The sequence below is a fragment of the Accipiter gentilis genome, chromosome 17, assembly GCF_929443795.1.
Source record: "Accipiter gentilis chromosome 17, bAccGen1.1, whole genome shotgun sequence".
NCBI classification, from domain to species: domain Eukaryota; kingdom Metazoa; phylum Chordata; class Aves; order Accipitriformes; family Accipitridae; genus Astur; species Astur gentilis.
This window is the reverse complement of record NC_064896.1, coordinates 3,579,300-3,605,936: the sequence shown is the minus strand read 5'-3', so window position 1 is coordinate 3,605,936 and position 26,637 is coordinate 3,579,300. Positions and strand designations below refer to the sequence as shown.

General features: G+C 39.1%; 1 protein-coding gene across 1 annotated transcript; it reads left to right on the top strand.

Moving 5' to 3' along the window:
* MYOM3 (myomesin 3) lies at window positions 1-26,636 on the top strand. Its single transcript, XM_049821181.1, has 36 exons — window positions 1-107; window positions 260-334; window positions 1,023-1,182; window positions 1,434-1,591; window positions 2,731-2,826; window positions 3,464-3,552; window positions 6,822-6,866; window positions 7,076-7,216; window positions 8,199-8,360; window positions 8,644-8,785; window positions 8,878-9,077; window positions 9,402-9,455; window positions 9,786-9,913; window positions 10,548-10,731; window positions 11,607-11,781; window positions 12,410-12,531; window positions 13,204-13,391; window positions 13,565-13,691; window positions 14,170-14,348; window positions 14,425-14,539; window positions 14,805-14,961; window positions 15,352-15,461; window positions 15,947-15,991; window positions 16,124-16,260; window positions 17,888-18,032; window positions 19,280-19,339; window positions 20,294-20,361; window positions 20,652-20,762; window positions 21,853-21,940; window positions 23,019-23,057; window positions 23,582-23,687; window positions 24,502-24,665; window positions 25,300-25,336; window positions 25,450-25,472; window positions 25,562-25,617; window positions 26,337-26,636. Exons 1-36 carry the CDS (start codon window positions 1-3, stop codon window positions 26,634-26,636), a joined length of 4,293 nt encoding a protein of 1,430 aa, XP_049677138.1.
* The last annotated feature ends 1 nt before the right edge of the window (window position 26,637 follows it).

Here is a 26,637-nt window from a genome sequence, read left to right as displayed (position 1 = left end):
ATGGGAACCCGAACCTTCTTCCACCACAGAGAGGAGGAGCAAAAGGAGGAGAGGCAACAGAGCTTGCAAATGACCTCCACAACTAGAAAGAGAAAGTTCAAAACCAGGTAAGCCACAGACTTAGGGACAGGCCGAGTAAAACAGGTCCAGACAGGACTTTCTACACTCGGCACTGAGCATTCACAGATTTGTTGAATTTTGAGTTTATGAAACTATGGAACCTTGTCTGGACTCTTTTATGTGCGTCTGCCTCTGGAAGTGAGGAAGAAGAGACCTTCAGCCTTTCAGACTTATCGATAGCATCTGCCCTTGCCTTGACCTCTGAAATACCACAGTAAGTCAGAAATCATTATAACTCAAATACAACCATTGTATGCAACATCACCTCTGTATATAGGGGTCACAGTTTCCAATTCATTTTGTCGGAAGCAAAAAGAGCAAGTTCAATCAAGAGGTTCTTCCTTTAAAAAGAAAACCACCAGCCCTCAGCTAAAATGCGGAAAACAAAACTGTATCACCCTGGTACACGTGATAATGAGTAATATTGCCCTGCTCACAAGCAAGGGCTTAAGAGAAACCAGATTTCATAGGAATAAATGGAAAATTGAGTCAGGTTAATAAATTAATGGTAACAGATGGAATTCCCCCTCTTTCCTAGAAAATCTTGGCAATCCTGCTGTCCATCCTTCTGTGATAGCTGAACAACCTAAGTAGTTAGCAACATCCCTCCTTCCTTTAAACCTTCTCCCAGTTCCCTGCCAGGAATTAAAAGTGGTCAGATAGTGGGTCCCCTTCTTGTGCCATTAAAGTATTATCTCTCATGGTAGTACTGCTGGTTCCTATAAGGCAAAACTGCCTGACGTTCACACCCGTACTTACTGCATGCAAACTGATGTTTCTGTCCTTAACACTTATTATGATTTAACCAAAAATGTGTGCTGTAAAACAACAACAAAAAAGACCAAAACAAAATAAAAAGCACCATCCTAACTTCTGTTGGCTTTTATCATCCTGTGTTCCAGGGATTACAAGATAAGAAGAGAAGCTGCCATCCTAGAGCTAGAACAGAGGGGGCAAAAGAGAATTCTGTTTGGGAATGACATGGAAAAGTTGGAAGAGGAGGTTATTCGGATCTGCAGACTGCTGCGTGTCAGAGCTGACCGCAGGGCCCTTCGGAGGAAGGTCAGATCAGACATCTCTATTGGTTGCAGAAGTGCCAATAGAATTAAAATTGCCAAGACTAACTAGCATTCTGGAGAGGATACTAAACCTAATCAGGCATTAAGACAACCTAAAAACCATTAGAAATAAGGACAAGGCCTTGTACTCCTGCCACTGAAGCATTATCACACATGTCCCTTTTGTAAAAGAATTTGTGTAATTAGAACATAATCCCTTTCTATTGCCTTTATTTAGTCTATCCTTGTCTGTAGGCTGTAGAAAAGGCACGTGCAGAGAAGGAATATATTGAGCTGCGTTCTGGGCGACCACCCATGTTCTGGATCCCCCTCAGAGTACACGCAGTCTGGGAGAAGATGGAAGTGAAGCTGGCATGTACAGTCCTGGCTTCCCCACCACCGCAGGTTACTTGGTATGTCTGTTGACAGCAATGACTCATGCTGCCTGCGTAACTAACAGTCTGTGTGCGTTTCAGGAAGCAACCAGAGGAGTAACATCTGTGTCCTGCTAGAAAGAAGGAAGGGAGAGCTTCAGAAATTACAGAAAACACTTTCAATTCTCAGGTTCCACTGTTAGGACCAGTAAAGACATTAAGTATTCAGTGGGCCATGGAGGCAGTGGACAGTCCTACGGGGCTCATTCTGTGATAGGACTGATATTCATGTAGATTTCCCTGCTTCCCTTGGTGCTGTCCTCCGTCCTGCAGGCAAACTTGGGATTTAAGTCTTGGAAACCAGAATCTATTGCCAGCACTAAATCACCGCACACATACACACCATCAAGGCTTGGCTACCTTGGATACCATGCAAGTTTTAGCATTAAACTGCTTTCACTTCTACAATTTGTAAAATACAAACCAACTCTTTCATTTACTCAGCTTTGCGTATTTACCAAACGACAGGAGAGGAAATGTTACGTACTGGGCCTGACTGCAGCATTTACCATTAATGACAGAGGGACAGAAATAAACGAAAGATCACCTCAGAAAACAATTTGCAGTGTGTACTTTGATCCGTTTGTTAAAGTGATTGACCATTCCTCCCATGGAAGGTTTTAAGTATGCAAACATTTGGATTACTAATGACTTTGTAGGCAGTTAACTCTGCTACTGTCAGAGCTCCTGATGTCCTGTGTCCTTCCAGAACAACCTCTTTGAATTATTCAAAGAGCAAAGAGAATATGAACCTCCCACAGACTCCCAGTGAACACAAAGAAGCAAGAGACATCTGCTCGAACTCCCTCACACAAGCTGCAAAGCAGGGAGCGTAAACTGAGGAGGAAGCAACAAGCCAACACTAAGCTGCCTGTAGGCAGTCTGCAAGCAGCCCTAGGGGAGGAGCACACGTAGGACTATGGGAGGGGATCTAGGTTAGCTGCAAGACTGTTTTGGATTGATGTGGGAGACCTGTAAAAGAGTGAATTGTGTCTACTCCTCTTTTCTGTTGTGCCTCTGTTGTGTTTGACATGGTTAATTTTAAAATAAAGTGTTAATTTTACCAGTCAATTTCTCCATCCTTTCCTAAGCAGCATGTTTCCTTTGTGTTCAACTAGGTATAAAAATGGAGTCCGTATTGATCCTCGCCTAGCCCCAGCAGGAAAATACAAAATAAAAAACAAGTTTGGGATGCTGACCCTGCACATCAGCAGGTAATGTATGCGCACTTGTCTGAGTTGTTTTTTTCAGTTGAGTAAGACCTGCTCTCCCGAAACTCCCAGTTGTGTATGCTAAACAAAAAAAAGATAATTCTTCTGGAATCTGATCCTGCTTGACTTTAGCATGTAGTGTCTGAGCTAAACCTTTGCCATTAGGAAACAATCTCAACAGCAGTTCATGAGGTTTAAAAAAATCTTTAAAAAAATTCAGAGCCTTATTTATCTTTGCTGCTCTTTCTAGGCATGGCCTTTTCTCATTCAGGGTAAAGCCATGCACATTAACAGCACTCTACAAGCAGACATACCAAATCAATGTAATCAGAATGACATTAGTTCAACTCTGTGAATTATACATGTGATAAAGATACATGCATAACTTCAGTGCAACCAAGTGTTCCACCGGGCTTTTGCTTGTTCATTACTTGAAATGTTTTGCTTCTGGGTATCAAGAGAAAAAATTGACCATTAAGTATAAGAAATCCTTGTAATTGAAAGGAAAAGTAGGTTCTTGATGAAAAGCAAGTACCTACTTCTAACTTCTGGGATTAAAGGGGAACCCCTTTGAATTTGTCTTGTGAAGTATGAAGAAAAACTGAAAGCTAAAAAGGAGGGGAAATGTTTTTTTTTCCAGATGCTCCATGGAAGATTCTGCTGAATACAGTGTTGAAGTTAAGAATCAATACGGCGAGGCTTACTCATTTGCTACAGTGCTTGTCAGGAGTAAGTAGAAAATGTTCCTTTGGTTTTAATTTTCAAATTCTTTATATTCTTCAAAATATTTTCAATGCTATACATTATATCATAGGAACATACAAGCACTCTGGAAAAACAGAGAAAGAAGTGAGCACTCTGTTAATAGGAGAGGAGAATTTCTCTCAGTTATTAGTGAGGAGAAAGCACAACTGGCTAAAATAATCCTTAGCTACCACCAACCAATATGTATATAGCTGATATAATGGCTTCTCCTTCTCAGTCACTTCTGGACTCAGGCAAAATCTTTCAGATTCCATACAGACACAGCTGTCTTTCCACTGTGCTAAAATTGTACTAAATTTAGGTACTTATTTCTTCTGGACTGATACAAAACAGCCATACAGTTAAATGCATAACAGGCTTAGAAAGCGTCTGCTGCATTTCTAAAGATAAGCAAGAAATTGGTTAACGAGTACTGTGGCTTTCAAAGGGATCTCTCAGTGCAATATTGCATAGAATACCATATTTCTCTCTCAAATCAGTAACTATCAGGAGTAAATACAAGATTTTTTCTTTAGTCTGTGCTGTTCTTAAAATAACTGGTGTAGACTCCATAGATACACATTCTGCACAAGCCAAGTCCAGACATATGATGAAGGAAGTAAACTACCAGTACTTAAAAAAGGAAATTATATCGAGCTTTAAGAAATATGCAGTGCAGTCTTATAGGATCATGGTTTAGCTGTTCACATATCATATATATATATATATACACATATATATATAAAATAACAATTTTATCATAAAAAGCCTGAACAGAATAGACCTACAGAACTGTAGACAACTAAGCGCTTCAGTGGGACTGACAGAGTCCAGGGTGTTATTCAAACCGTAACAGATGAATAGGAAGGGAACAGGTTTGCTTTGGACATCTTACCAGTTATGAAGAGATGGGTTTCTTCAACTGATTGAACTGCAAAGCCAGTTTGAACTATTTTTCAGACAGAAGAGGTCTTCTTTGGTTTAGATAGTATCTTTCTTGTTAGTGTTTTAATATATTCTTGGCTCTGTCGTGGGTTATGTTATTATCATACTTATTCTTTGCATGCCATATTCTGATCACATCTGAATACTGTTTGGGGATACATATGCATACAGAAGAATGTGACTCCAGAATTGTAACAGAAGTGTATTGTTTATGATATCTTTCAGATCCTCTAATTAAACAGTGTCAAAATTCAGCATATCTGGAAATATGCAGCACACATTTACCAATTCTAAAGGGACATGTAAAATAGCCCAGAAAACATTAATTTGCCAGCCTTCAGAGATTCCTAAATTCCCCTCACCCTAATGCAGAAATACAGAAGAAGTTACCAGGTGTGCAATGCTTCTCTTCTATAAAGATTCTTCTAGTATGTCCAGAACTCAGGAACTGGGCCTTTGCCATAAAGCAGAAGCAGCTGTCTGAAAAAAAAAATCCATGGCAATAATCACATACTCCTCCCAATTCCCACCAGAATCTTTAGGATCAGAGCAGGAATGATGATAGAATAAGGGCTGTGGTATATCACAGAAAACCTTGGATGAGACTGCTCTCTTCACCTCTAAGTGCCTGATTAAACTGTCCTTCATCAGGTCTAATCAGCATTTCAAACAGCTTGCAAACATTGTCCCTTGTGATTGCGGGTGAGAGGCCCACACGGTTCCTTCTCCCTTGACCCTGTCTAATGCCATCCCAGTAACATGATTCTTCCTTTTGCTATTTGCATTTAACATTCTGAAAATAGAGACTACACCAAGGCCTTAATCCTGCCTCCACTGGAAACATTCCTCATCCCCCAGGCAGGCCGATGGCATCTCTTCTCCTGGCCCCATGCCGTCTGGAATGCCCTTGATGCAAGGGGAGGGTCTCCGGGATCTGTGGTTCCTACAGCAGAAGTTGACTTTCCCTAAAGACATCACTGTGGGTCTCACAGGACCTGGGATGAGGCTGTGCTTTACCTCTTGTGCTTTCTATTTCTTTCCTCTACAGCTATTAACACTCAGTCCTCATCTTTTGCTTATGAGTGAGCTCAGTTACTGCCAAGCTTCATTCACTGAAAAAATAGGCATTATTTTATGTACATTTCTTGCGACTTATAAAAATAAGAAAGGAAAGTATCTCAATTTCATCCTGTGTTAAGTGCATCAGTTCTTAGATTTCAGCTCCAAATAATTTCATTTTGTGCTGTGATGCCAGCAGTTCTCACAGGCTAGATCAGGTGAAGCGGGCCAGTATTCACGTATGATGCCTCCAAAGAACCCACAGCTGTTGAAACAAGTGATTTGGTAGGGGACACACTTCCCTCAGCTCCAGGAATTACCTCAGTGTCTCAGGACAGACATCCTTTCTTTTGGTTAAAGCTTGAAGTCCCAGTCACTGGTAGTCTTCAAGAATGCCACATTATCCCCTGGGAATGCTGTTTAAACCCAGAGGTTTGGCCAAATTCCACTTTCAGGAATGTTTATGACACCAACACTTTTTTCTTTCCTTTTCCATACTGTATGTGGCAATGAGTAGCTGTCATGCTCTATCTCCAAACAGGGACATAATTGAAGCATTTCAGTTATGGGTGATCCTAGATTGCCACGCTTCTAATTTGGACAGTACCATATTGGTACACTTACATGACAAAAGTTGTAGCTCCCTGTATGCATGCTTTTATTCAGCATAAATTTCCTAGTGCAGCTTAAAAAGACAGAAGCCCAACTGAAAAAAAGCCCTCCTTAGCTAAGAGTAACTGTGTGCACGTGAGCATTTAAAGCAGTATTACTGAGAACCACAGAATCATAGAATCGTTTAGGTTGGAAAAGACCTTTAAGACCATCAAGTCCAACTGTTAACCCAGCACTGCTAAGTCCACCACTAAACCATGTCCCTAAGTGCCACATCTATGTGTCTTTTAAGTATCTCCAGGGATGGTGACTCAACCACTTCCCTGGGCAGCCTGTTCCAATGCTTGACAACCCTTTTGGTGAAGAAATTTCTCCTAATATCCAATCTAACTACTTATCTAACTACTTATATTAGTATAGTCATAAGAACAATTTCCTATGCAGACACATCCTCAGTTGTTTGTGAAGGTCATCAGCTGCCAAATGAATTAATGTGTTAACACATGGTGACACTTTGAAGGTTCACATTAAGAGCTGGTTTGAGAGAAAGATATTGTTTGCTGAGTATCGTATGTTTTTGAGGGGAAGATAAACACTGGCATGAGATTTGCTAAATGTATTTTCTTCTTGTGTTATAGAATATTATGGAATGGAGTCGGGATTTGATTCAGAAATATACAGAAGTGAGTCAATAATTGTTATTATTATTTATTTTATTTTTATAGCCTGAGGCAATTTGATTCTTTTTCTGTGAGCTATAGCTTTTCATATTAGCTTGACTGCACGTGAAAAGTGCAAGGCTTAAGAACCACTCTAAATATATGATAATAAAAATACTACAAGGAGGAAGGCTCTGGGAATTCTCTTTATCATACTGACTTTTATTTCATAGGATCCCTTATGGCCAGAGAGGCAGATTTTGCTTTTCCACTGAAACCCTTATTTTCAAGAGAAAAGGAGCCTTTCACCCTCTCCTGTTACTTCTCTTCTGATTTACTTGAACACCAACGAGACATTACCTGGTTCAGAGATGGTTTGTATGCAACAGCTAAGTTTATATACATATAACTATATGAATATACCATTTGAATTCATAGCAGTGATCTAATGTTCACAGAAGAGAATTAGAACTGAGGATTCTTGAGCTGCTCTCAGCTCTTCTCAAGCTACAGATGTTATTATTTAATTTGTATGTTTTCCTCATTTGTAAAAGGATGATACCACTATAATGTTTTGGAGGTAATGACATTTCTGCTTGTAGGAATAGTTTAAGAGCTTTAGTTCTAGACAGTGAAAGTGCCAAGCATTTGAAAAGCCAGTGGTTCTCTAGTGAAAAACACACTTTTGGATATTCTGTCTTGTTCTGCTGGCAATCAAAGATGTTGTGTTTAGCCAAACTGGTAATCTTTCTGTGCTATTAAGTTTTGGAAAGCAGAAGCAACGCAGTAAGACTGCTCTTGCCATTCCAGCACTTCTGCCAGAATCAGCTGTGAAAATGGTAGGACCTACTGAGTTTTAGTGATTTGAGGAGAATTTGGGTAGACTTTGTATCTCAGACCTGATAAATATACACAAAGTGTACAGTATGCACCATGCCATTTTCTTGGTTTTGAGCACCACTTGGACAAAAGATCCTGCATGCTGAGTAGTAATGTATCCTCAGTTAGAACTGGCACAATATTTGGCAGACTTCAGAGCATCCTGTTACCTGGTGTGAGGAGTATCCTTTACTCACTAATTCATCCAAATTTATTACTCTTTTTTGCTTAGACCACAAGCTCTTCAGGACAAGGACCATGCTTTTTGCTCTGCATTTGTGTACAAAGGGAACAGAGAGGCATACCAACGAAGTAGGATCAGAGTCCATGACTATAAATCGGAGGCATAATAATAATATCAGGAGTGTCTTACAGATCCCTCATCTTGCTCTGTGTTTTTTTCTTTATTTGGAAGTTTGTCACTCCTCACTCAACCAGTTCAGCTGGAGTTCCTTTACCCCTTCTCATGCTTCACAGGTGAGTTGCTGCAGAACTCAGAATGTCGGGAACTAAAGTACCAAGACCGGGAGGCTTCTCTGACCGTGTCATGTGCTTACAAAGAAGATGAGGGATTCTACACTATCCGTGTCCCCTCACTGGATGGATATAAAGAGCAGACCACTTATGTGTTTGTTAAAGGTATAAGCAGGATTCTGTCCTATTTAGAATAAAAGCTCCTTTCCTAATACCTTGGCATAAAGGAATTCAAAACCTCATACACAAGAAAATATCTCCCAATTTTGTGCATGGATACAATTATCAAAATGTCCAAATCTTATTTTCAGTAGTGATTTAGGTATTAGAAAATATGACTTGTATTACTGGGATGTAGGCCCTTAGACACTTAAAATTAAGCTATTGAATGAAAATTTTGGTACAGAGAAGAAAAAAACATAACTGCTATCACTTGGTGTTTCTACAGATGCTGCAGCAGAAACAGCTGGTGCCCCTGGATCCCCACTCAACCTGAAATGCCATGATGTAAATAAAGATTGCTTGATTCTTTCTTGGGTAGCGCCCAGTGATAATGGAGGAAGTCCGATCCTAGGATACTATATTGAAAGGTCTGTATGTTAATCATATTTCAGCAAAAAAAGCTCAAGATCATGTTGTGGAAAAACCATGAAGGAACTCCATGGGCTGTGTTTCATTTCAGGTGTGTTGCTGGGTCAGAGGATTGGGTCCCATGCAATGAGAAGCCTGTGAAAACCTGCAGATACCCTGTCTTGGGTCTTGCTGAAGGACAGACATACCAGTTCCGAGTAAAGGCTGTCAATAAAGAGGGCATCAGTCATCCTTCAAAAGCCAGTGATCCAGTTACAACATATGACCCCAGCAAGGACAAGAGAGTGACAGGTTTGTACTAGAAACAGGAAAATTTGCTCCTTAAGTACAACGCAAGGCTGCAGATATAACTGAATGCAGTATGTCCAGATTCTCCCCATTCTCACAAATATCATTGCAACATACTGCCATACTGTGCCTTTGCTGAACTCACCTTAGTACTACTATTCTGAGCAGAAAAAGATCAAAATACCAGTTACTACATTTCACTGTATGTGTAATGAAATGTATATAATTATGCATATAACCAAACGACACAGTCCTGGGCTCTGTCTTTCTTGACAAGCCCGAAGCATCTTCTCTTAGTGGATAACATTGCCCTGTTTGACATTGCAGTTATTCCATATGACGAAGGCAGGACGATAGAAATTTTCAAGGATGACCTGGAAGGTAAGTTCAAATTTATACTGAGCCATTCTCTCAGAGTGGAATGATTGTTCTACAACAATGAGATCTGTAATAACATGACTCTGGAGAAAACACACTTAGAAAAATATATGGTGAAATATCATTGTAAACTGCACAAGGATCAGAAACTATCCTAAACAGCACAGCCTTTTATAGTAATCTCTGTTTGCCTCTATGTCCCCAAAGGGTTTAAGTCTCCTCCTTTATATTGAAGAATCTTACTTCATAGTGGGAAAACATAATCCATTGTAAAAGAACTTTTTGTCCTTGCCAAGTTATAACTAAAGCATAGTTTATTCTGACTTCCCATAGGACATATTAAAATTCCCCTGCCACCCACTAATGTTCATGCAAGCGAGGTCAGAGAAGATTATGTGGCTTTGGCCTGGGACGAACCAGATCCAAGAGGCAGAGAGCCCCTGAATTATTATGTGGAAAAGGTAAGAAAATAATATCACATAGAAGGGAAATGTCAGAACAGAATAATTTATTTCTCAGATGGTTTATAGGACAGGCAAGGTTATTTACTGCGTCGATAACTGGAGAACTACAGCCTCAAAAAATTGCTTGCTCAGCCTCTCTCCAGCTCCACAGTTTACTTGAGCTATGATCCTGACTTGACACCAACTCAAGTAGTAACGAATAACAAAGAATAAACAAGTAAGTTTTACACCAGAGAACTGTAGCAGAGTTTTAACAGGAAGACTGTTCCTGCCCTATGGGCCCTTAAGTGTGGAAAAGCTGTGAAGAACTGCACAATAGTTCACTTTCCCGTTCCCCACTAATCATTTTGCTGGTTAATTAGTATCTTCTACCGATCTCCTTTCATACATACTCATTTCCCACCTGCTGTACCATTTCTGCTGCAAAGGGGCCCTCTGTTGCCAAGGAACAGTTTGGGTCTATCAACAAGAAATACATAACTTACATTTTGTATTGGGTTTTTGTTTGGGTCTGGTTTTGTGGGGGTTTTTTTAAACGACTTTCCTGTAAAGATCAGCTTTGTTATTGCTCAGGAGGGTTTTAAGCTTGAGATACAATATGAGTTGTAAATCATCACCTTTTTTGTTACAGCTGATTGTAGGCAGCAACTCCTGGCAAATGGTTAATCTGGATATGCCAGTTAATTCCCCAAGATTTGCACTCTTTGATCTTGTTAAAGGAAAATCATACTGTTTCCGCGTGCGATCTGCTAACAAGTATGGAATCAGTGAGCCATCCCTGCCCAGTGAGCCTGTAACTGCTGGAGCAAAACTGGGTAATTATTTCATTAATATGCTCTACACTAATTGTATGGAAAAGGAGATGTACTATGAAAGTAACGTGTGGGTTCCCTTGCCCCTCCTTTCCTTTAAACTTCATGGTATATGATTACACAGCAGTTGCTTTGATATCAGGAAATCTCTTAAACCCTTAAATCCTTGTTTAATTACTTTGCAGTTGGTCAGTGCAGTGTAAATCTAACCAAGCAATGATGGGGGAATTATATTTAATAAAATAAGAAACAGTCAAAGCCTATGTTTAATCCAAGTATGCTCCCAGCACTGTGTAAGAGAGACGTTACGCAGACCAGCGTTGGATTGAATGATACAACTGCTGAAGCAGCCTGTTTCTGGGGGCTTCAGACTAAACAGCAGTCTTCACAGTGCTGGTTTTTTTTGTTTTCTTCCTGGACTGAGCTGACAACAATAAGAGATGCAAAGGCTCATGCCCGTGTTTCCCTTATGCAGAGATAAGTACTCACTCTTTTATTTTTTTATATTCTCCCATATTAAAGCTGCCCTAGTGCTCATTCATACTGTCCTTTTTTCTCAAGCAGGTCCCATTTCATAGTGGAGTTAATCAGACTTACTATACAAGTCTCGTTTCTCCTCTACTTCAGAGAAGGTTAAGTAGGTGTAACTGCACAAATCAATGGGCTGTAAGGGAGAGGAATATGAGATATAGCAAACCCAAACATAAAAAGATAGGCTGTAGACTGGGACAATGTCCATGGTATTTTGCTCTAATTTGAAAACTGTGCTCTGGAAAAGGTGAATAAATCAAACAGGACAACCCACTTCTTTTTTTTTTTTTTTAATTTATAAATTTTAAAATCCCCTATTTTTCTCTGTGTTTTTTTTCTTTTTTTAGCTACTCTGCCTCCACCGTCTCAGGTTTTAGCTTTCAGAGACACCAAGACATCTGTTGTTTTGCAGTGGGATAAGTTAAAGAACGGTCTGGAGCCTCTTGGCTACTACATATACTGTCGGGAGGCTGGGACAGAAGAATGGCAAACTGTCAATAATAAGCCCGTGACTTGTAATGAGTGAGTTCAGCTATTCTACTCCATTGAGTGAAGACGGGGTGCCAACTTGGATTCTTCTGTTTATGACTGGAGTCATATTTCAGATAAAAAAAGAACTTCCTTCACTGCACTCACATAGGCTTGCACGCATACAAACACCATGTCCTCTTTTAGAATTAAGTATTACTCAAAGTGTCACTTTTACATGCAAAGCCTGACTGACAGCAAAGTCTGTGTATATCTTCATAGACCCTGAATATTCAGAAGGTAGATAGACCTTGTGGCACCAGAAAACCACATTCCATTTTTTTGATTGCTTTGCAGTAAAGTTGGTGTCACTCACACATAGGATTTAGAATACCTCTCTAGCTGTGGGGGTCACATGTCAAGCAGAAAAAGTCCATTAAGAAGTCCTATTTATTCTACCAACAATGCCAGCCACCAGTGGGGATACCTCTCTACCTGATCCATACTTACTGTCTGATTTATTGGTAGCCATTTTATGTGACACAGTGCACTTTAATTTGTAAAGGCAAACAATGATTTTGCAGGTTACAATGCCTTATTAAAATGTATTGCTATCTATTCAAAAGACTGTTTACCTGTGCTTTGAACAGTCAAACACAAATTTATTAATTTGCTCTCCTAGATTTACTGTTCCTGGGCTGCAGCCTGGAAAAGAATATGTCTTTTGTGTGAAATCTGTCAACGAGGCAGGACTAAGTGAAAGCTCACCAGAAACAGATCCCATTGTTGTAAGGCCAGCTATTGGTAAGTAGTAACATATACATGCACGTAGACACAAAAATTAAATCCCTCAAAAATGTATCTATCATGCATAGCTATTATTACATGTAATGGTAATAATGTTGAGCAGATAAGCAAAGGAAAGCAACAGGGAACTGATTTTCTTGTACCCTGCAGCTTCTGTCATCAGTTAGACTTGTCAGGGGTGGACAGAGTTCATTAGCATTTTGATTTAGCAGTGTCTTACATTTTCAGTATTAATTTGGCACTGGTACAAGTGACCATTTTAAATGCTCAATTATGCTGGTATCTTGAAATCAGCATTGTGAATTTCTCCAGGGCAATTACAAAATCATACCAACCACATTAGCCAGTATCTAACCCTCCATCTTCTCCATGTTAGCGACCCACCGCTTCCATCTTTTCTGTCAAACCATAAAGCAACATGCAAGAAACATCCTGAGACACATCTGTGACTTTTGCCATGACTTCCAAATAAGAATCTGGTCATTTTCAAATACTTTTACACCACAAAAGTGGTATTAGGGGGCCTTAACACAAATAGAATCACATCTGGTACGAGCACAGAGAGTTCCTCAGCCCAATTCATCCCATATCTACACCTCTTTTCCTGATCCCTAGATCCCAAACCTGCATTGAACAATACTCTCTTTTCTCTCTCCCTTTGCTGCACAGCTTGTCCATCAGCACCACACGGGTTTGTTCTTCTAAACTGTGGGAAGGCTGACATGACCATTGGCTGGAAACCCCCAAAGCGCAAGGGAGGAACAAAGATTCTGGGTTATTTCCTAGATCAACATGATACATCCGAACTAGATTGGCATGAAGTCAATATCCAGCCAATTCCTCAACGAGTTTACACGGTATTCATTTCAGATATAATACTGTCCTTTAAGCATAGTAGGAAATGTAGCTGTAACAAGGGCTGAGCTGGTTTTCCTTTACTTCCTCTAGTCTAGAACTCTCCTCCTACCCTCACAAGACTACAACCATGCAGGGCTGTACTAATAATCTGTTTGCACTTCTGAACCCAAAGGTCAGCAACCTTGAGGAAGGTCACGTGTACGAATTCCGTGGCCGTGCAATGAACATGGCTGGTGTTGGGGAAGTATCTGAACCCAGTGACTTATTCAAATGTGAGGAATGGACAATGCCAGAACCAGGTATCTCTCATGTATAAACAACATAAAAAAATTACCAGGTGTACTAGTTATCTCCTCACTCTTCTGTGAATCCAAGGGACTTCTGAAAACTACAGATCTGTTTAAGGGTGGCTCCCAGTACAGAAAACCACACAAACACTTCTAGGGACGTTCCGATTCAGACATGGGTATTATTTCTGCACTACACTGATACGGCACCCAGGTATTTTTAATAATATTGTTTCCAGAGAATGAAGAATCTGGATCTAATATCTTAATGTCTTTGTATATTACACCAAAGCAAATAACATTAAACCAGCCGATGTATGCTTTTTTCTAGAACCTACCTCTACAGTTAATTAGCATAGAAAGCCTCTCCTATGGACCCACTATTCACTTGTTATCTTAAAACTCTGCTCTCTGATCTCAAACTCAAACAAAGTGCACACAGTTGCATTTTTTAATGTTACTGTTTGACAGCCTACCCTTCTTTCAACAGGCCCTCCTTACGATGTGAAGTGCACTGAAGTAAGAGACTCATCCCTGAAGCTACACTGGGAAGCACCGTTGTACATAGGAGCAGGTCCAGTTACAGGGTATTATGTAGACATGTGTGAAGAAGGGTCAGAGGAATGGAAACAAATAAATAAGCAGTCCATAGCCACTACCCATATGAAGGTCTGTATATGCACTTAGTATCCAACTGTTGCTTCTCATTTAGTCTTACGTTAATTCCTGTCATTGTTTCCTGCAGGTTTCAGATCTGGAGACAGGGAAATGCTATATTTTCCGAGTAAGAGCACTGAACAAGGCTGGAATTGGACCCCCTTCACTGCCCTCAGATCCTGTGGTGGCTAAAACCAAACCTGGTATGAAACTAAAAGTGATGAGATTGTACAAGTCTGTAAATACTATAATGATTCCGGTAAAAAACTGCTTTATGAAGCATCAGCTACACGTTTCATAACAAGAAAGAACCTCAGTCAAAATAAAGATTAGCAAATCAAACTGCCCAAATGAATTTACTCTAGCTGTACAATTTTTTATTTTTCTTTTTTTTGAGTTAGATGCCCAGAAGCTAAGCCCTGATCTGTTTTGGTAAGGAATGTTTTGGGGGGGGGTTTGCTCATACAGGCACAAAAGAAATTGAACTTGGGGTCGATGAAGAAGGTTTCATTTATATGGCTTTTGAAGCTCCTGAAAAGAATGACTCTTCTGAATTTATCTGGTCAAAGGACTATGAAGGACCACCAGATGCTGACAGAGTTCAGACTGAAGAGAAAGGCAATAAGTGAGTATATAATGCATATTGAGAAAATTGATTGTGGAGTGTCGAATAAAGAACACATCAAACACCAAGAAAAACATGAAGCCAAATGCTTCCCTCTCCTTCCAATATTCAGCTAAAATATATATACACTATTGAACTGCAAATCTCTGTCCCTTATTCTCAGCTCTAGTGTCCATGAAATGGTGCATCCAGTGCAATCTTCAGGTCACAAAAGGGAAGCATCACCCATCATATTGCTAATGTTTCTCCCTTGCTCCTCAGTGTCATACATAAATGACAATGAATACTATATTTGATGTTCCGGGTGTATCAAATGTATTGCATTCTGTCACAGAAGGCATAATTTTTGAGGAAAATATAATTTTTATTGTTATTATTTTTATTTCTAAGATCTAAGCTTATACTGAAAGACCCATCAGAAAAGGATCTGGGTATATATTCAGTGGAGGTCACGGATGTAGATGATGATATCTCTGCCAGCTGCACTTTAACAAAAGAAGGTAAAAACTAATAATTGACAAGAACAGAAATCTAATGTGCCATAATTTTCTAATATTAGATGTTTAGAGGAAGGTTTCTCATAGAGGAATAGTAAGTGATAATGATAGTGGCATCATTAGAAAGATGTTTCCCATTCCTTGAAGGCTCAAGGGCCGTTTCTTTTACAGTCCCCTAAGAAAACGTTCCATGCTCCAAGGTCATTTTTCCATTACAGTTCAGATTTCACACAAAGCTACACTGCCACAGTGATTTAAAACTTCTTTGAGAAGTTTCTTGAATTGATACAGCCAACATTTTATTTAGACATAACTAAGAATTATCTTCACAACCTTTTCTAGTCCTCCCCGCTATCAAATGTTTTGTACTTATTATCTTCTTCTTGACATAAATAAAGCTCATTAACAAATTAAATTAAATTAATACAATGAATTCATTTTGGGCTAGTTGTACTAATCTAAATGACTTGCTATTCTTTGCATTTCAGATCTGGACAAGTTACTGAAACGTAGCCATGAAATCAGGAACCCATGTAAGTTGAACCAGTAAGAACCCACTACCATATGTATAGACTCTGAAAGGGGAACCCTGGCATTACCCTGGCTGAGACAAATTCTGTGGTTTGCCTCCATGGTTCTGCTCCATGGTTCTCTTTGTTTTCCAGTGATCAAGCTGATATCCGGATGGAACATTGATATTCTGGAGAAAGGAGAAGTACGGCTGTGGTTGGAGGTTGAAAAGCTGTCACCAAATGCAGAGCTGCATTTAATCTTCAATGACAAGGAGCTTACGAGTACTCCAGTATGTTTTGTTTTGTTTTTTTTTTAATTCTGACTTACTTTCCCCCTGCTGAACAGGGAGATAAAGCAAATGGGTACATTCCCAGTTTTCTAAATTCCCATCAGATATTTTGATACGTGTTTTTGGAAGACTCTAGGGCTTGGTTTTCCACTGTGCATAAACAGAAAGCCAAACTGTCTGATTCTCAAGCTGTCCAGTCCTAGTATCAAGCAAGGCTACAGCATTGATGCTGTTAGTTAAAGACAGTGTAATATGCCAGCAAAACCTTCAGTGGTAATCCTGAACATCCCCTCCTTATCCAGCTGTTATCCCCCCTTCCCGAGAGGCTGCCTCTGACAATCTTGCCACAGCAGAGACTTCCCTTTTATAAGGGAATTTTCTGACAACAAACCTCAGCTGCGTGTAGTTTGTCTGATGCTACAAATGCACCTGTGCAGGACAGAGAGCTTTGTCTTGGATGAACAAACTTGACTCATTTCAGTGGATGTTAAAGAAATACCATCTCGCACAATGAGACAGGATATTTTTCTTCTGCTTTACCAAGCAAAGCTGCAAGGTTTCCACCCTATGTCTTTGAACTGAATACGGATAAATCTCATGAATTCTAAGAGCAGATGAAAGTGATTTATTTCTCAGTCTGAGGCACTGAAAGTAACACTGCATCATGTGTTACAGTGCCCTCCAACCTTCTGATACATTAAAAAAAAATGTTCTAGCCTCTTCCTTGTCTTCTCATATCAAGTTAATATTATAACATTTAAAAAGTATTTGGAATGACAGGACCAGAAGGGAGAACAGTTGAGAATGAAGAACAATATAAATCATTTGCCTGTCAGTTAAATGCAGTGTAGCAATGCCAAGATAACAAAAAGAAAAGATATAACAAAAGGATAGGACTAGGCCAAAAAATTTCAGAGCTGTTATTGCGATGTTGGCGTTTTTTAAAGCAATCTGTGGCGAACCAGCAGTGTAGTGAACCTATTAAGGGCTTTGTCTATTCTAAGAACTGTCTTTTCTACACTGGAAAACTGACATTGTTATGCGTGATTACAAAGTATTTGTCAAGCTCTTTGCAATGGTAATATTTGCTTAGAGCAAACAAGGCGGTAAGGCATAATGATGATATTTTTGCTTAAGCATCTGGCAGGTTTTGGGGTGTATGTGTAAAAGGTTCAGTACTGCTTGCATGATGGCAAGAGGGTGTCAATATTACTCATCATTGCCCAAATACACAATTACATGCCACAGTTGTATAATTAAGTGCAACACTTCCGTTATACTAAAACTCATACAGATTCTGGTAAGCTGAAAAGTCTGTAATATCCAAGAAAGAATGTATTGTGTTATGTGGTTTTAACAGAAACTTTCTCCCAGAGAAAAGTGCTGCTGTAAGCAATTCTACCATACCTATGTACATAAACAAATAATAGATGAATCCCAGAATATAGAATATCAGAGTGCATTGGCTTCATTACTCCTATAAGATGAGGGAAGTATATAAGGATACATATATAAAAGGACTGTAATGTCTGAGTGTTGTAGAAGATGCTGTACCAGGATCTGACCTTGGAACAGTTCTGCTGTGGAAAAACTATTCAGTTTATCATATTTCCTTTGTTTTACACAGACACATAAAATAAACTTTGTCAAAGGAAAAGGTCTCGTAGAACTGATAATCCAGAATTTCTGTGATGATGATAAAGGGACATACACAGCCCAGCTGCAAGATGGAAAAGCTAAAAATCAGTTCACCCTAGTCCTTTTGGATGAATGTAAGTGGAAATTCAGGATCAAATATAGACTGCCATGCTCAGTGGAAAGTTTTCTAGGCACTTAAGGCCCTAAAGTATTTCCAACAGTTATAATGGCACACAGGGAATGGAGAGAACAAAAATTTATTTTAGCACACGTTTAAAGACCAGGAATCATGTAAGAAACTATATGAATTTCTCTTCAACATAAATTGAAGCTTTTGGTCTTATAAATAGGGTCCTTGATGATAAAAATGGTCTGCTAAAGCAAAATATCCCGTGGAATGCTTAGGGTTTTTTTCCAAATGTTTTACATATTATCTTGCTATGGCAAACTGTGTCTTGGCAGTAAACTGTATGACATGTTTCTACATGTATTCATTTATCACAGGACAGGATTGGGTTGAAAATTCAGTGTATTTAACAGCTGGTTAATTGCATTAAACTGGATGCAATAAAGAAACCAGTGTCAACTGTACTCGAGGACAAGTCCAAGCAACAAAGAAAGCTGAACATGAAACATACAGGGTCCTTGTATATGCTAGTACAGAGACCCTTTTTTAATTTAAAAATAGCAAGTAACAAGATTCTCATTCAAATACCTCCCCATAGAGTGTCTATTTTCAGTTCCTGCAAACAGTTTGTTTTCAAGTGACCTTCTAAAGCTTCCAAACTTTTTAAATGGAAAGTGTCTATAAAATGTCAAGTCTACTTGATTCTCTTTACAACTGGTGGAGAGAAACAGGCAGTTTTACAGAGTGATTCAGTACATGCTAAGTTCAGAATATAAAATAAGTTTGGTGAATTGTGCTCTAAAAGTGCCCATTTTTCTTTACTGTCAATGAAGGAAGTAGAGATAACTAAAGTTATATGCGGTTGTCTAAAACAGAGGTAAATTCTATGCTCTCTGCCTTCTTTTGTGTTTTTTACTTTTTGAACATTTTAATTTTAGGGTTTCTAGCCTACATTTTTGTATGGTCAAAAGTCATATTGCATTTCCTAAATGCATAATAGTCAGGTTTTCAGAGACTCTTTTGTTTTAAGGAAAATAAATGTTAGGGTCTGAGCAAGCAGTACAATGAAAGAATGATGGTACTAACCTGTTCAGGGTTCAGTGGGGACCAGAGGTAACCCCATGCACTAGAGATGTCTTATAAACAAATATCACAGCTCTAATGATAATACTTTTTTGTGATCAGAAATTTCTAAAGTGTTACACTGAGAAACAGTGGGGGGATTGTTGACTTTGACCATTCCTGTTCTCATAGGTTTTGATAAAGTTGCAGAAGAGGCTGATGCAAAACGAAGAGAATGGAAGAAAAAGCAGGGTAAGATAAGCTGAAGGTTAACGACTTGCCAGAACTATGCCAACAAGATAGCAAAACCAGAGCAAAGCTATGAGTGCTCAAAATACTTTATCATCTTTTTAAAGTATATTATTTAAGCTAATTAATAGACTAGGACAAGATTCCTTATTTTAAGACACCCTTCCCTGCTCTTAAAAATCAAAATAATTTAGCCATGATAGCCACAATCCTCAGTATAGATCTTCTGCAGCAGTGCTGTAACACTGAACATTACTGAATTCTGAAAATTGTCCAAGCTGAATGTATACCATGTAAGATCCACTCACTTTCCTAGTAGAAAACAGGATGCTCTAGATAAGTTTAAAAAGAACCATACATTCCACTTTCATTTTATCTCCCATCTTACATTAATGAAAAATGAAGTTAATAAAACAGTTTCAGAGAAAAAATACTACAACTAGAAAGGTGATCCCCTTCTAGCAGGGATAAAAGTATTCACTTAATAACAACTGTGATACCACACTAGAGTATAGGTCCAGTCTCCTGTCTTCAGAGATGCTTAGTATAATATGAAAGTGTATATAAAGTAATCTGTCCTCCAGTTTACCCTCCCAGAATCAGGAAGAAAATCAGAAAGTATACAGCTTTTCTGTTCTATTGCAATTCACCTGGGAAATATCTCTCAGCTCCTACACTGACTTGATGCAAAGTAGAATTATAAGGACTGGTTAGGCAGCATCACTAACTACATTTTTAGAGAATTCCTCAACGAAGATACGTTACCTAAGGACATTACAAAACCAGCAATAATTACATGCTCTAAAGCGTGGTGCCTATTGCATGCAAAACTCAGTAGCATGAAGCATTCCCTACAGACCGCACTGCGGGAATTCACCACTAGATGGAGGCATTTCTGTAGAGAACACTTGAGAGGTGTGGAAATGCATTGCAAAAGACATTTATTTTCTTTTACAGGTCCACATTTTATAGAGAACTTGAAATGCAAGGTTACCGAGAACTGTGAAGTACTCCTTACCTGCAAGGTACATACAGCTATGTGATGCAACTGCACAGTCTGAATTCCTTTAGCATTAAATTTTAGATGTGAATTTTAAGGGAACAGTATAAACAGTGCTCATCCAAATGCTTATCTGCAGACCAATTTAAGTTAAGAGATAGCATATTTTGGTCAGAAATTTTAATAAAGAAAGAAGTTTCTAAGATTCTGGAGCAATCCTCTAAGGCAAGTGATGTTTCATAGTAGAAGGACATCCAGGCATTCAGAAATAACATGCATTTGGGACCCTGACTTCTAAATGTTGACTTCAAACAGGCAACAAACCTGAGAAAGGACACCAGCTTCCAATGGTTCTTCAATAAGAAAGCACGAGCAGGTGGTGTGTTTGATCCACAGACTGGGATAGGAACTCTTCTTATTAAAAAGGTGAAAAACATAAAACAACTCAGAGGCTTTGGTGATCACGTGAAAATGCAAAAAATATGGGTTGATCTTATTAACATTCCATGTGTGTTTTGGGTAGTGCCCACTAAATGAAAGAAATTGAACAAACGCTGAGAAAAGCACGAAAGAAGAAACCATTTAACGTTATAGTCAGATAGATCTGAATCAGAAATAAAATGTTTTTAACAGTGAGTGGCTGTTAAAAGTTTAACATGTCCTGAGTGGCTAAAAAGAAAGCGTGGGCTTTTCAGGTTTTCTCATCAGGACTGGTTGCCTATTCTGGAGATGAACTTTAGTAACAAAAAAAAAAAAAAAAAAAAGGTTACTGAGCTCATTACAGAAGTAACTGAATGAAATTTTATGGCTTGACCTATAGAGAAGGCCAGACAAGCTGATATAATGCCCCTTGTAATCTTAACTCTGCCTCAGAGAAGATACAGCTGAAGAAAGGGAGCTTGACAGTGCAGTTAAGAGTTTTAGTGCAATCTCTGCATGGCTAATCTGAATCTTGTTTGGGTTTGATTTTTCATCTTAATTTCAAACAGCCATATCACTTATAGAAAACAAGTAGATAAATGTATGTGAACGGGAATCTCTGCTCACACAAGTCTGAGGACCAGCAGGAACACTGCAGGCTGGAAGACAAGAGCATTGGCAAAGCAACGTGAGGAAAATTTATGGAGCAGTGGGCATTCATCATCACAGAGTCCCAGACAGACCTGTACCTTACACCACTAAAGGCACCCAATGGTGCTACATAGTGACTGAGGCAAAAGCTGAGTACTGATTCCCCGTAACTGACAACATACCCGTTCATAATGAACCAGGGCCCGTTCTAACCTTTCAAAGGAGATTCTGGGGCTAATTGCCTTTTTTGCCCTCCTTTCTTATCTGTCCAGCCTAATTCATTGGGAGGGAAGGAAAAAATCTCAGCTTTTCCCCCTTTTCCAAATCCTGCCCTATTTCAATGATATGTGAAATTTCTGTTGGGGGGTGGGTGGTGGTGGTGGTTTTGGGTTTGTTGCTTGTTTCTTTTTAATAAATATTGCATATGTGCATATGTATTTGCTAGATAACCAAAGCAGATGAGGGTCAATACAAAGCACTCGTTTCAGATGACCGAGGAGAGGACTACACCCAACTTGATCTCACAAAAGGAGGTAAGAGAACCTTGTATCAGGCAATAATACGCATTCGCACCCCTGCCTGGGATTAATTTTGGACTTAAAAACAAATTTCATAACTTTCTACCACACTGTTAATTACTATAGTACCTACATGCTTTTATAGGGATTAAAACCTGCATAAAAAGTTACTGGTCAAATTTAAAGAGTTTCCTGATCTACTATAGCATATGTATATATGCTGATCATTTTAAAAATCACAAGTATTTCATGTGAGATTGGAGTCATAAATTGGACTATGTAAAACAGTCTCATTCTGCAAGAGTTATACCAAACCCAACAAACAGAATAAGTGTCCTTTGTATCTGATCTCAGAGCTGTTTTTTGCATCTGTCCATACTGTACTTCATTTGATAATTCACAGACAACTTTTCACTCCTGGAAGTTCAGCCAGTACTCTGAAGCATCAGGAGAACAAACTTTCATTTCCACTCTGCATCCCCCACCAGTGACAAAAATTCTAGCCTGAATTACAGCGACAGCATGGTTGTTAAAGACAACATCAGGTGGAAAAACAATTATATGTTACTGCAGATTCCTGCTTCACTTTTCAGTTTTCTGAACATGCTCTGGAAATTGAAAATAAATATGCAGGTCTGACATTCTAATGTCATTTACATATATAGTCATTTATCAAGCTATGACCGCATTATAAATTCTGTCAAGCACCACAGTTAAAAGCTCAGTAATGTTTCAATCACTTCATCCCAGCATCAGTCAGAAGATTCTGCTTCCCAAGATTAAATCCTACCCTGACATCTGGAATCTATCATTTAAATCTGATACATAAATCTGCTTTCTGTGAGGCAGTCTGTTGCACATGTTGAGTGCTAAGGAAGACAGAAGCATCTAAATTTAGGAAGAAATGCCCAGCATCTAAAAATAAATGAGTCAGTGGCAAAAACTCCATTCCAAGTAAGCTTTGCAACAGAAAAAGACAACTATTAACTACCAGATATAATATAATCTAAACATAATCAAATTAAGTTGGTAGATCAGATGTGATTTGGTAAATATTGTATTTATAGACACTTAAATCTTTGTGTCTTTGCAGCCTTTGAAGACGTTCTCAAGGAGCTTTGTAGGATCAGTGGTATGTCATTTTCTCATCAGCTGACACAGTAATAATGGCAGGGGAGAAAGGTGGGGTGTCACAATCAGAGCAAACTGCTCAGGAGCTGTCCCTGGATCAAGGATAATACCACCCCTTTACTCTTGCTTAGTGTTAGAAGCACCTTCAAACTGTCAAGGAGGATGGTCACTAAATAAACCCAGGGACATAAAACCCTCTGCACTTAGGAATTAATTCTGTGACCTTTACATGCTAGCAGCCTGCTCCTTGTCACATCACTTGCTATGTGAATTTGGCCAAGTTGTACTATTCCTATCTATGATGTGTATTCCAGACCCAAGTCTCTAGAAGAGATGCAGACATTTTTCTACCAGCTGCTAAAAGATCCAGTGTCTCCAAGAGGTAGAATACCATCCTACTTTCAGCTAGCCACATTCTCCAGAGAGAAATGTCAATAGGTTGCTTGGGATTTTGTTTGCGCAACATGTAAAACTGTGCATTCTTGAACATCCTCCTCAATTTCAGTCTTTCAATTATACTATTAGCTCTTTCTGCTACACCTCTGAAAATTCAACCTACTGAAGAAGGCATCAAAATCTACACAGATGTGAAGTACTACACAGACTACATGAAAACAACTTGGTATCACAAGTAAGTCCCCAAAAGTTATTTGCAAAGCTTCTGGAGTACTGTTGCTTCTAACTGTTTATCATCAAAATTAAACATGTTGGGGCTGAGCCCATAGCTTTTTAAGGCAATGGTAGATCTCTCTGAATAAGGGCTGAAAAACACAATTCACTCTGCATCCTGAAACATGCCTGGGAATTCCAAAGTAAGCAGTCATGTTATTTTTATCTTAGCACTGCAGAAACATTTGTAAGTGATCATCTTTACTAGAATATTAATGATGCATTTAAGGTACTGCTCAGTTACAGCCACCTTGGTTACAGACAGGAAAAGAAGTTGGTTTTTTCCAAAGTCTTTATTTCTACTACTTTGTACTTCCCTAACCCACTCTATTCCCCCACTCTGAATACAAATATTCCCAAACATGATAAAATTCTTTCCAAACACTAGCTAATTTAGCCTCATAATGTCTTCACAAAATAGAGAAATGGTGTTTTATTAGATACCACCTACCCACGTATATAAGGAGGCCAATTTTTAACGTTTAAGGGCTAAATGCTTACAAATATTCAACATCTAAATCCTATTTAATCTCCTAAATAAGAACTAAGAGGTCTTTTGTAGAGTTTGTAGAGCTTTGGCAAACTGCCTAAAAGCACAGCTAGATGTCCCATGACATTTTCAAAAGTGACTGAGTGTGTAACTCTCCATGAAATTAACAGTAAGGTCCTGACTCCCACCTTCTTAGTCTAAGCAGTGTAGGTCTAAAAAAAAGTTAGTGCTCTAGTTTATACAGCTCTACTAAATACTATTGAAATGGTATCATTTGTTTACTTAGGGAAAAACAACTGGAAAGCCGTGACAGACTGAAAGCTGGGAGCACAATGAATCAGATCTGGCTTCACATACTGAACCCAACAGATGCAGATAAGGGAAAATACACCCTGGAGTTATTTGATGGGAACAACTCTCGCAAACTGTCAACTGACTTGTCTGGACAGGGTAAGCTGAGTCAAACAATACCGTCATAGGAATGAGATACCTGAACTGCTTTCCAAGATTCCTTCAGATCATGGGCAGTGATTCCTCTCTCCTTTATTTGAGCTGGAGCCACAGCTGCATAACAGCACACTATGAAATTGCGTTAAGAAGGACAGTGAAGTGCTCATAGAAGTCAGATGTAACACGGGGAGAGAAGTGCGCAGCAGAAAGGCTTGAAGCCTTTAGGGAGCCTTGCTGCCATAGTGTAAGGCAATCCTGGGGAAAGGATGAGTGGGAGGGCAGCTGCTCCTGGGATGTGTCCAATTCCTCCATAGGCCAACAGAGCTTAGAGGTGGCATCCTGGAAAAGAGAATGTGGCTTCAGGTTTACACAGACTTTTCCAAACTGTTCAAAGTTGGGATTCTTTCCTCCTCTGGAATTCTCTTTGGAAAGGGAGTACTAGATCCCACTTATTTCAGTAGTATATAAATAAAGTCACATTTCCTTAAGGCAGATATAGATACAGTCTAGATGATAATTAGACATATCTATGTGCACAAATACCTGTAATTCCAACAGTGATGCATTATGTTAAATCTACAAAGTCAAATGAAATGAACGGCAACTTTCCCTAAAACCTCTTCATTCCTTGCAGCCTTTGAAGATGCCCTGGCTGAGCACAGAAGGCTAAAGTAAGTTCCTGCTAAATATTTTCACAGCTAAATCTACTTTGAGTGTCATATTCTGTATTGAGAATACAATGCCTAATAAATAAAACCACTATAATTTTCTCTCTCGCTTTCAGGGAAGCAGCAGTAGCAGAAAAGTGTAAGTAAATTAATTTCCTTCCTTCTGCAAAACAAAGCCAAGTGGTATGCTGGTAAGAAAACTAAAAGGTCGTATTTGTTCACTCCCAGGTCGTGCCAGAGTTGTTCAAGGTCTGCCAGATGTTGCTACTATCATGGAGGACAAGGTAACGTTGAGTAACTGTTTGTATAATTGGCCCTTGCACAGATATAGAAGAATAACTGATGGGGAGAAAACTACTTGTTTTCCCTTCCTGTATGTTCCCAGGAGCTTTTCTGAGCTACTGTAAATTGCCAAAGGTGTGAAACAGTACCCTCCACAATACTTTTATCAGACCCCTACATTGTTGATGGTGCTTCCAAACATGCACGTGCTTCTGCACACGTACGTGCTCTTTGTGGCACAGAACCTCTTTCTGGCAGGTGTTGGATGTTACTGCTTCCTAGGTCTGTTTCACAGCCAGATTCTTTCTGTAGTCTTCCCATTTCATAGGATTAGACTAAGGCCTTTTAAGCGCTGGACTTGATTTTCCCATCATATCAACCTGCTGCTTACATTTCTGAGTCACATTCCCCTTTACTGGTACACAGGCAGAATAAAAATCCTGTGAAGTAATTGCAAATTCACCATGTGCCTATTTAAGTGTCACTTTACAGTGTAAGAAAGCTATAAAAAGTAGCACAAATATGAGTCAGGCCCAGTGAATTCTGTCAGGTTAATCCTGATTATACTGGAGGGTATCAGGAAAAGGAATGGGCAGTCCTGGAATCTCACCTATTGAAAATCTAAGAAAATTTATTTATATTTTTCTTAATTTCTCATCAACTGAATTTCCTTACTTATTTATATCTTCATAATCTATTTCTGCTATCTGTTTTACAACAGACCCTGTGTTTAACTTGCTGTATATCTGGAGATCCTTATCCAGAAATCACTTGGTTCAAAAATGAGAAGGTTATCGTCTTTAAAGATCGTTACAAAATGGATGTGAAGGGGACAGTTGTCACAATTACCATAGAGAAAGTCTGCAATGAAGACACAGGAAAATACAGCATCTATGTCAAGAATAAGTACGGTTCTGAAACAGGACAGGTTACTATCAGTGTTTATAAGCATGGAGACATACCAATAGGAATGGAAGCAGAGGAAGTCCAAGGTGGGATTATAATGAAAAAGCCGACATGAA